The sequence below is a fragment of the Phascolarctos cinereus genome, unplaced genomic scaffold (genome assembly GCF_003287225.1).
Source record: "Phascolarctos cinereus isolate Bilbo 61053 unplaced genomic scaffold, phaCin_HiC Scaffold_3;HRSCAF=262, whole genome shotgun sequence".
NCBI classification, from domain to species: domain Eukaryota; kingdom Metazoa; phylum Chordata; class Mammalia; order Diprotodontia; family Phascolarctidae; genus Phascolarctos; species Phascolarctos cinereus.
Window position 1 is genome coordinate 51,220,340 of NW_027555736.1, and position 11,066 is coordinate 51,231,405.

The 11,066-nt window shown below is 50.0% G+C and overlaps 1 protein-coding gene across 1 annotated transcript; it reads left to right on the forward strand.

Annotated features, from left to right (window-relative positions):
• Nucleotides 1-7,060: 7,060 nt before the first annotated feature.
• DDIT4 (DNA damage inducible transcript 4) lies at nucleotides 7,061-9,361 on the forward strand. Its single transcript, XM_020980154.2, has 3 exons — nucleotides 7,061-7,233; nucleotides 7,398-7,670; nucleotides 7,997-9,361. The coding sequence occupies exons 2-3, from the start codon at nucleotides 7,484-7,486 to the stop codon at nucleotides 8,488-8,490; spliced, it is 681 nt and encodes a 226-aa protein (XP_020835813.1). The 5' UTR covers nucleotides 7,061-7,233; nucleotides 7,398-7,483; the 3' UTR covers nucleotides 8,491-9,361.
• Nucleotides 9,362-11,066: the final 1,705 nt, after the last annotated feature.

Below are 11,066 nucleotides of genomic sequence, written 5' to 3' on the forward strand. Positions count from 1 at the left end.
ACAACCCATTCTTAAAACTGTTTTCCATTATCTTACTAAAGCACAAATTGGATCAGATCAGTTGTCTACACTGAAACCTTCCGTGGCTCCCCATTACCATTAAATAAAATATAGATTTATCGTGGCATTGAGGGCCCTTATGAATTGGACTCTAGCCTTGTCTCACACTACTGCCCCCTTCACATACTTTTTTTTCCCCAGCCAAACCAAACTAGTGCTCAAGGTTCCGTTTGAAAATTCTTGCTCTCATTTCTCCGTGTCTTAGTTCATGCCTGGGCATGTTTTATGCCCCCTAACAAGCTTTCCCCGATCCCCAAAGCTAAAAATTGATCTCTCCTTTCTCAATTCTCATAGCAAATAATCAATAAACATTTATTAAAATGCCTACTATGTGCCGGGCACTGTGCTAAGCCCTAGAGATACAAAAGAGGCAAAAGTAGTCCCTGCCCTCAAGGAGTTTACAATCTAATGGGGGAGAGGACATGCAAACAAATATATACAAAGCAAACTACATACATGGCCAATAGGATATGATTAATCGAGAGAAGACGCTAGAATTAAGAAGGGTTGGGGAAGGCTTCCTGTAGAAGGTGGGATTTCAGTTGTGACTCTGGACTTTTGGGGGGGGGGGTTGGACTTCTTTGCACTTGTCATATCCACACTAATTTGTGAATGAGTCCCGCCTCCCCATTAGATTGTAAGCTTGTCGAATACAAGGTTTGGGCCTTATTTCATTTTTTTATCCTAGGTGCTGAGTTCAGCACCTTGCACACAATAGACAATGAATGATGATTGAATAAGAGTTAAATGATTTGCCAAGATTACACAGCAAATGAGCTGAGGTACTGGAACTAGAATTTGGGGCTCAGGATTCCAAGGTCAGTTCCCCTTCAAAAGATCAGACTTGGAGTAGGATGCACCTTGAAGACGTCTACCAAATAAAATCCATATTCCTTATTCGGGATGTTCCTAATTTGATACTATACAAATTACTTCCCTAGACTTATCTTGAACTCTCTCTTCCACATACAAACTCCATTTACAAACAAATTAGTCTACTTACATCAAGGACTTTGCTCCTGCTGGGTTCTAAGCCTGGAATATACCCCTTTTTAATTAAGCTCAAATTCCACCTCCTCCTTGAACCCTTCCCTGCTTCTCATCCAGGTGAAAATTATCTTCCCCTCCTCCTGCTTAGAAATTCTCTTTCTTCTCTTCAAGCAATTAGCATGACCTATTTTGTATTATGCTTATTTGTATATTAATTATATTCATTCTGCCTAATCTTTGTATCTCTTCCAGTCCATCACAGTGCTTGGTTCATAAGGTACTGAATGAATATTCAGTAAATAGAATTTATTCTCTGTAAGAACAAGAGGCAAGTGGCCTCAGTTCCCCCATCAGCCAAAAGGGGACAATAAAGCTGGTCCCTAAACAAACAAGCAAATAAATGAAGTCTGTACATGGTGTTTGTTATTTCCACTACAAAAATGAGTCCTGGATTTTCAGACAGTTTCTTGATATTATAGGCTCCCTTCTGGTGTTTACAAACCAGGCACTAAAACTGAATTTCCACACAACTTTTCACATCCATGGTCGGAATACTTGTAATCTTATGCTCTTACACACACTTACACACACACACACACACACACACACTTTTTTTCTTGGTCTACAGCCTGAAGAAGTCAAACACACCACACTACAACTGTTGGGAAGCAGGGAAATCACAACCTATAGGTCACATAGTTTAGGGGACTCAACTATGAGCTCTGGTTCTCTTCCCCATCCCACCCACCTTTATTAATTATACAACCCTAAGAAGCTTGAAATCCCTCCAAACCTGGATTTTCTCATCATATAATCTCCACCCATTAAAAACACAAGAGGATTTAAGAGATTGTCTCATTTTACAGTTAAGGAAAAATACCTAGAAAGGGGAAATGACTTTACCCAAAGTCATAAAGATAGCAAATAGGTGGCAGAAGCCAGACTGGACTAGAACCTGACTTCCCTGATTCCTATCCAAACCTTAGCTCTTTCCACTTTTCTCAGGGAATAATAATTCTTCTACTACCTACCTCACAGGGTTTTTTATTGAGGGCCAAATAAGACACTGTATGCAAAGGGCATTGTAACCCTAAAGCACTATATAAACGCAAGCTATTATTATTTTACAGAGTGCATTGTCTACATCTCACCTCTCCCCACCCCACCCCAATATTTGAGAAGACGAATGCTTCTCCCTAGCTCCTGTCCTGACCCAGATCTGTGGCCAGCAATGCCCACTGGCAGAAAGGCTCTGAAGCGGACCTCTAGGCAGCCATTCATTTGTCCGTCTTGCTCTCTCTGGTTCCCAGATTTGCCCCTCCTCCTCCACCCCCAGATCTGGTTTGACTCCCCAAACCCGAACAAAGTGGCTTGCCAGACTGAGGCCCTGGGAACTAGTGCTAGGGACATAAGCTGCCTAAACAGGGAGGGGCTGAGTCAGTCTGGATAGTTAATGCTCATTGACTGAAAATTGCAGAGTGCAGTGCATGTCCCACGGGAATGGGGCTCAGAAGGCTGGGGAGCCAAATGGCCAGACGTTGACCTGCATGGCTAGAGATCTGAAACCCTCTCTTGACTTCCTGTAGGACCCTGGACACCCCCCACCCCAAGGTCAAAGCCCCATCTCAGGAAGGTCTCTCCCCGCCCACCCCATTCCCATCAACAATGACTTTAAAGTGCTTTGACTCTTTTAAAAGAAAAGTTGGCAGCTTACCCAGGCCCCTTCCCTAGAGTAAGCCTGGAGTAGTTTCTTACCTCCCCACTTCTTCCTGGAGAGCCAACTCAGTATCCCACAATTCTCAAAAGAGGACTCCAGACGTCATTCAGAAATTCCCCCCCAGCTGGCCCCAAAAAGCAAAGCCACACCCTTCAGGCTTGGTCATGAAGGATAATACTTCAAGGCATATGTTAGAAGGAGAATGTCTAGATATGCCCCCAAATCTGTGTGCTCTGGGCTAGGACGGATGGAGGCTGGGACAGAGCATATGGAATTTTGTCACTGCCCAGGAGACAAAGAGATCTGTTCAATTAATCGATCAGCAAACATTTATTAAGGCATGTGCTCTTGTGCCCAGGATAGAAAGACTAACATGAAACAGTCCCTGCTCCCAACGAGCTTACATTCTATAGAGAGAACTTGTACACATATACTAAATACAAGCTGATTGTTTTTTTGAGGAGAGGAGGAATAACAGCTAGAGAAATCTCTAGTTTCCTTCAAGACAATGCCAGCTCCACATTCTTCCTGAAACCTCTGATCTCCCCAGCTGCTAGTACCTCCTGCACCCCTCAAAACTTCTTGTATCAGTTTTAGAATCTATATTAATTATGACAGTGATAAGAATTTATATAGAGCTTTAATGTTTACAAAGCACTTTAGACATGTTTTCTCATTTGACCCTTAAAATAACCCTTTGAAAGAGATGCTATTATTATTCTTATTTTACAAAGGAGGAAACTGAGGCAGAGAGATGAAATGACTTGCCCAGGGTCTGGCAGCTAGTGTCTTGAGCTGGATTTGAACCCAGGTTTTTCAAACTCCCGGAGGCTATCTATGTATACAGCCCCAGTTAGAATAAATGTTGCTTGAGGGTAGGGACTGTTTTGCTTTGGTCTTTGTGTGATGCTGGGCATTTAGTAGGCACTTAATAAATGTTTGCTTGATTGATCGACCTGGAAAGGTCTCAGCATAGGAGGTGGCATTTGATCTACTGAATTCAACACCCATAAATATTAAAGTACCTCTGGGGAGCAAGGCACTGGGGATAACTACAAAAAGAAAACTGTCCCACACCTCTGAGAGTTTACATTTTGAGAGGAGGTGGAAGTGGGGGTGGGGTGAGGAAAGGATGCTGAAACATAAAAGAATAAAAACAAAGTAACTGCCTGTGGGGAAGACCTAAACAATGGGGAGGGGAATCTAAGAAGGTGTGTGATCCGGACCACCTGACCCACCCAGATCCTCCTGGATAGAGCAGCTGAGGATCTGATGCAATTCTAGGAAGGATTTCATCTTTGCCCTCTTGTCCCACTCCTCTACCTGGACCATAGGGTGAGGGAGCTACATGACAGATTTCTCTCTGCAGAGCTGAGCAAGGGAGCAGCAGAGCCTGGCAGTGTCCCCCATGTTGGACCTCTGCCCCAGGAGGAATGGAATCCGCCCCCACATGGCGAAATCCACCCCTTGTATTGCACTGTTGGCCTCGGGCATTCTTCCCTACTTCTCCTGGTCACAAGACTGAAGAGCCCTGGTAAGGCCTACTCTGGGTTCTTTTCTGCAACCTAAAGGTTATTTTCAGCTCTCCAATACTTGTTGATACAAGGCCCCATCCACAGGTATCCTCCACAAAGAATCTCACTCACAGAAGAGACTGTGCTTTGTTCATTTTGATGGCTGTACCTTCTACAAAATGACCCACTTCCATATTTTTGGATAGAGTTGGGTTTCTCTCACTTATTATGTTTCAGCCCCTCAAGTCAATAAACAGTGATGAAGCTCTTATTGTGTTCAGCAAGATGCCTTGCTAGGTGCTGAGGATACAAAGTTGTTTTTGTTTTTTGTTTTTTAAAGATGGTATTCCTATCTTCAAGGGGCTTATAGTCTAATGGCGAGGGGGGACATAAAAGGTAAACATACCTGACAGTAGTATTTAGTACATAATTACTGATTCAAGTGAAGTAGAATGGGATAGGGGACAAACGTTATGGAAAAATTGAGAAACGAGGTAATTTTTCAGCTGAGAAGCAGAAACAGCTTCCAGGATTGTCTGTCAGTCCCTTTGACTTGACTCATTTTCTCTTCCTTTCTCCCTCTTCTTTGGAGTTGCTACCATTGACGTTTTTATCTCTCTGAGGACAAGTTACTCAGCACCATACAGCCACAGGCACCCCCAATTCTTCATCCCCAACACCATCTGGCCCCATTCTTTCCTCACCTCCTTCCTATGCTGGGCACCATGGCCTTGCTGAAAACACCATCTGCTTGCCCCTCTTCTTTTCTCCAAGCCCAAACTAGACCCTTGGTCTGCTTTTTGAAGATTTCCCTGAGTGTGGAGAGAACTAGATAGAAAGTGGGGTAGAGATGAGGGTAGGGGAGAGGAGGGAGCTGGGAAGGGGCAGAGATCTAGGCCTCTGAGGACAGTCATCCCATCATCATCACCAAATGTCATTTAGAAGTTGGTTCTTAGGGTAGGGGGTTAAGTAGAATGCCTCAGTTTCCCCCAATTGAGGAATGAGGGGGCTGGCCTAAGTAGGGCCTTTCTTCCTGTTCTCAGCCTATTCTTTGCCGGGTAGCTTGGGTAGACACCCTATGCTTTTAAGACTCTTTTAGGGAGGGGGAGTTGCCAGAAGCAGCAGAGGCCTGAGTCCCTGGAAACTGCTTAGTGGCCTGGCATCCTGCCCACCTGCCTGCCAGCTTTGGGGAGGTCATCTAATCTTGTTCCCCTCCCGGAGTGTGTGAACCGTCTGATGCAAATCCTGCTCCTGCTGCCATCAGGGTCCTTATGCCCCCGATTAAGTCTTAAAATAAATAAAGGTCCCGTCCATCCCAACCACCTCCCATCCTTGCAATCGGCCCCAGCCTTCCTGATAGCGTGTCAACACCACCCTCCTCTAGCGTTAACTGCCGTCAACCCAGATTTCCTGCAGCCCAGTCTGTCTGATGAAACCTATGGTCCCATTGCAGCCAGTGGGGGTTTTCCCCTCGATCTAGGTCCCAGGTCATGACGCAATATTCTGAGTCTTTTACACAAAGCCCAGGCTGGGATCAAGCGGCCGGCGCAAGGACCCAACGGAAGCTCCCGGCCCTGGTGGCTAGCAGCTGGCCAGGGCACCGTTTGCCCAGATCGGGCTAGAAGCCTGCAGAAGCTTGGCTCCGTCTGTTTGTCAGTCTCCAGGTTTTTTCAGTGGGGGACCAAGTGACCGTGTCCTTAAGCATAAAGAGCCGTCTTGGGCCTGTGACCTTCTGTAACAAACACTCGAGCCGCCCACCACCCCAAAAATCCTCTCCTGGGGTTGGGATGCTTGGAGACACTGGGGCGGGGGTAGTGGCCAAGCTGCGGGGAGTCGGGGGAGAGCAGAAGATATTCAAGATGTGGAGGTGGGGGACCAAGCTTGGCTCCTGGAGTTTTCAGGATTCATGACCCCTTCAGGGATATCCCTCTCCTCAGAATTAAACCTTCCACTCTGCTAGGAGCCATCCCACCCCCTCTGCCAGTGGGCAGCGGCCAAGTGACGGCGGGTGGGCATGTTTGCCGGTGAGGAAGGGGTGTGCAATGTGGGGGAGGGGGAAGGGACGGCTTACGAAGTTGATTGACACCCAGTCTCCTTCCCCCCTCTAGCTCAGCACAAAGAGCTACACCTCCCTCAAGGAAAGCATCCCCCATCTCCCTGCACCCCACCATCCTTTCCTCGATAGAAAAATGGGGAGCTGCTTATCAGTGTCCCCGCCGGGTTCCCACGAACGCCCACCCCTGCACCCAGATGTGACCGCAGTTGGCACAGGCTCCTGGGAGCTGCTTTCTTTGCAACAGTTTCCCCTTCTCTCCGCCCTCCCCCCAACCCCATCTGCCCCCCAGGTGAAGGCGGAGGTCGCCAGCCCCCTCCCCCTTTCATGCCCTAGCTCAGTCCCCGATCCCCGTCGCCCCACGGTCCCAGCAGCCGGACCCTATAATAAACAAGTCTTTCCTTGATCCTCCCAGGCCCAGCTTGCCCCCGGGGACCTTGGCAGCTGCGGCTGGGGAGCAGCAGGACCAGGAGGGGGCGTGGCTAGCGCTCTCAGGCGGCGGGGCGGGGGAAGCGGAGAGCACCGGTTGCTGTGGGGAGAGGAAAGAAGGAGGGGCCCTGGTCTCTGTCACCAGGCAGGAGAGAACGTTGCGAACGTGCGCCCGGCTCTCATTGGTCTATCAAGGCCACACTCCCGGATCGAGATTGGGCCGCTAAGAGGCCCCGGACTCCGGCTGGGCGAGGGGGCGTGGTCTCGTTCCGCTCAAGCTATATAATAGGCGCAGCGGCGGGGATCGGGTTAGTAAAGGTGCAGGGGGGAGGGTGGAGTGGGAGGGCGAGCTTGGGCAGCTCTCTCTAGATTTCATTGTACAGAACTCGGGTGTCCTGATCCATTCAGTCGCCCTCCGGCTCCGCTTACCAGCCGGTGCTATCTACCGAGGCTCTCGCTAGGCTTACCTGGTAAGTGCTCCTGGGCTCCGTCCGTCCAGTGGGCAGGGGGCGTTTGGGACCACCCTCCCCTGGGTCCGAAGCATCCATCCCCTTGGGTTCCTCTCTTCCTGGGGGGGAACGCCGTGCCAGCCCCCAGACTGACCCCCGGCGTCTGTGTTCCTCTCCCACTGCAGAGCCTCCAGCCCGACCTGTCCCTCCCTCCTGTGCCTTGAATCTGACCCTGGTTCCTCCGACGCGGCTGCGGCAAAAGGTGCCAGCCATGCCAGGGCTTTGGGATCGCTTCTCGTCCTCCTCTTCCTCGCGGCCATCCACTCCGGATCAGCCGCAGCAGCGCTCGGCCTGGGGAACGGCGGCCCGAGGAGAGGGCCTTGGCCGCTGCGCGAGTCTGGAAAGCTCCGACTGCGAGTCGTTGGACAGCAGCAACAGCAGCTACGGCCCCGAGGAGGGTAAGTTGGATCCCAGGGGAGGGAAGAAAACGGGCCGAGGGGGGCGGGGAGGTTCGGGGATGCAGCGCCGAAAGGGTTAACCCCGGGAGCCCCAGCCGCCCCACTTGGCTGCCGTTCGTGGCCCTGCCTTCTGTAGGGGAGGTGGCATTCGGGTTCGGAGGGCATTGAGGGAAACTGAGGCCGAGGAGGAAGAGGGTGGGCTGTGATCGCTGACCGGAGCCTTCCCTGGCTCTTTAGAAAGAGAAGCTAGCTCCGCCCCTTTCTCATCCTCTCACTTTGTCCCCGGCTTGCGGGAGCCGAGCTCACTCTCTCAATATTCTCCCCAGATACAGAGTACATGGATGAGGTGTCGCTGCCCGATTTCGACCTGCTGAGCGACCCGGAGGATGAGCACCTCTGTACCAATCTGATGCAGCTCCTCCAAGAGACCCTGGCCCAGGCCAAGCTGGGCAGCAAGCGCCCAGCCCGCCTTCTGATGCCCAGTCAGCTGGTGGCCCAGGTGGGCAAGGAGCTGATGCGCCTGGCCTACAGCGAGCCCTGTGGCCTCCGGGGCGCCCTGCTGGATGTCTGCGTGGAGCAGGGCAAGAGCTGCCACAGCGTGGAGCAGCTGGCCGTCGACCCCAGCCTGGTGCCCACCTTCCAGCTGACCCTGGTGCTGAGATTGGATTCTCGCCTCTGGCCCAAGATCCAGGGACTCTTCAGCGCCGGGCCGACATCCTTCACTCCGGGCTTCAGCCAGTCACTTACGCTGAGCACTGGCTTCCGGGTCATTAAGAAGAAATTGTACAGTTCAGAGCAGCTCCTCATTGAAGAGTGTTGAGAGCCCGGCCTTGCCGCCTCGGCCCCCTACCCCAGGACAGTCAAGGGGGAACACAGCAGGCTGGCTGAGGTGGGGAGGGGATGGAGCATCCTTTGTGGAAAACTGACTGTAGCCGCCACTGGGTGAGGTTAGAGTGGGAGGGTCACCTTCTCTTTGGGGAGAAGGTCACAAACAGAGTCCTGAGGTGTGTGCAGGTGGCTAATTGGGGAAAGTAGAGCTGGCTCCTGCAGAGGTATTAACTTCCCCAGTGGGGGATGGGGAGGATGGAGGATGGGATCAGCAGATGCCTAGGGGCCAGCCACAGTTCTCCCAACTGATATGTAGCATGAATTTCCTTATTTTATTGTTATTATTGTTATTATTACTGACAGTGAAGATGACAAGTAGTGGGGTGGTAATGTTGTGGAGACCAGAACTGAGCAGCTGGGCTGTGTTGGTCCTGGTCCATTTGCAAAGGGGGGTACGTGTGCTTGTGTTTAACAAGGTGGGAGGGTGGGGGGAGTTCATAGAGGATTGTTCTGTAATTTTTGTCCTGTGTGACTTAAAACCAGGGTCTGAAGGGGCCAAGTGTGTATGTTTTTGGATCAGCTTCACTACTACTGACCTTTTTTTAGGCAGCTATCTTAGAGACTCACACGAATGTAAGAACACAGGAAGGATTTGGGTGTTGGGATTTCTGCAGATCTTGACACTTGAAGGGGGGGGAATGGGTGCTGGGGCCAACCAGTGGGGGGGGCTGGAACCCCCTCCCCAAAGTAGTGCCATATGGGGCTTCCATCTAGAACCGTTTACGTGAATACACTTGATGTTCAAGTATTATTAAGACCTATGCAATATTTTTTACTTTTCTAATAAAAACAAGTTTGTTACATATGATTGTGCTTCGTAAATCACTGGTGCAAAAGTGGGTGAGGGAGAGGTCTGAAGATATGAAGGGAGGGGTTGTCTGGAGGGGGGGTGATCATCTTTTTCCATCTCAGGATGCCCACCCCTGCATCTGACCCTTCCCTGGTTCTCTCTACGTTGATAATGACCAGGAGCTTCTCCAGGTAACTAGCATAGATTCTATCCCTGATGGTAGAAACTAAGATTGAAATTCTCTGATTGCAATAATAGATTGTCAGCCCACTTGCTGAGGGAGGACTTAACCTCAAAGTCCCTAGGTGAAGATGTCCTGGCTTGGTGTGAGCATCTTCCTAGTCATTTTTCAGGGGAATTCATTTGGAAAAGCAACAAACAAGTAGGCCTGGGTTGCCTTTCTTCCTTCAACTCCAATATGCTCAATAGCAGGATGGACAAAGTCAGATGTGTCCCTTTGCCCCTTTCTAGTGAAGCTGATTATCAGGGTAAGTCGATATGAGACCTTCATGGGCTCCCCGTAGTCAGTAGAATCAAGTCCAAGCCTTTAATTCTACCTCCTCCATAAACTAGCCTTTGACCTCTTCAATCCTGTGACCCCACAGCGGGAACCCTAGGTGTCAGCAAAGCCAATGCCAATCTCCCAATCTCATCTGATCATTTTGCTTCCATTTTTCCCCACCTCAACCCCTGCCCCCCAAGTTCTTTCTTCCTGCTGTCTAAATCCTACTTAATCTTCCAACTTTTCTCCTGAAATCTTCCCCTAGTAGTCAATAAGGTTGTAGCATCAGAGCAGAAAGGGATCCTTAGAGCGCAATAGGGAAGGGAACATGGATTTATTAAGCTCCTCTTATGTGCCAGTTACTTACTAAGCAATTTACAAATATTCCAACATAGAAATATAGCTTTTGAATTGGAATGATCCTCAATGGCCAGTCTAATTACATGGGAGGCCCAAGGTCAAACAGTAACATGGCAGTAAGGATTTGAATCCAGGGCCAATCTGTCCCTAACAGTAGTGAGCTGAACCAATCATGCCATCTTTACCATCCCCCGAGCTGTTCTTGTATTTTCTCCCCAACAAGACTTGTCCAAGCTGTTGGAGGACAGGCTCAGAGTCTCCTTTTTTCTGCAGTTTTTTTTTCTTCTTAGGCAATTGGGGTTAAGGGGCTTGCACAGGGTCACACAGCTAGTACGTGTCAAGTGTTTGGTCTGAGGCCAGATTTGAACTCAGGTCCTCCTGACTTCAGGGCCAGTGCTCTATCCACTGAGCCACCTAGCTGTCCTCTCCTTTTTTCTTTGTGTGGCTCCCGGTGTGTAACAAGTCTGGGCATGGAGGAGATGCTTTGTTCTTGGGATAAATGAACTCAGAAACACTGGATCTCAAAGCCCTCCTCAGAGCCTTCCCCTGAGGTCTCTTAGTTTAACTGTCCCAGATGCCCACCTGGCCTTTGCTTCTAGATGGCATCTTTATCCAGTTAGACAAGATCTGGAGGCCTGGTCGCCAATGTGACTGCAGTTACCTCCCCTCGGGCTGGCTGCATGTTCCCTCTTATTCTCTTGCCTGAAGCCTAGCCAGGGCCAGGGTGGGTTGGGGGCTGTGCAAAGCTCCCACAAGCCAGGCCCAGTCCCTGGAAATGGCATGCTCTAGGGACTAGCTCATGCTGCTTTCCAGGGATGCTGGGACAGGGCCAAGGCTCACAGCTGTGCTCACTAGG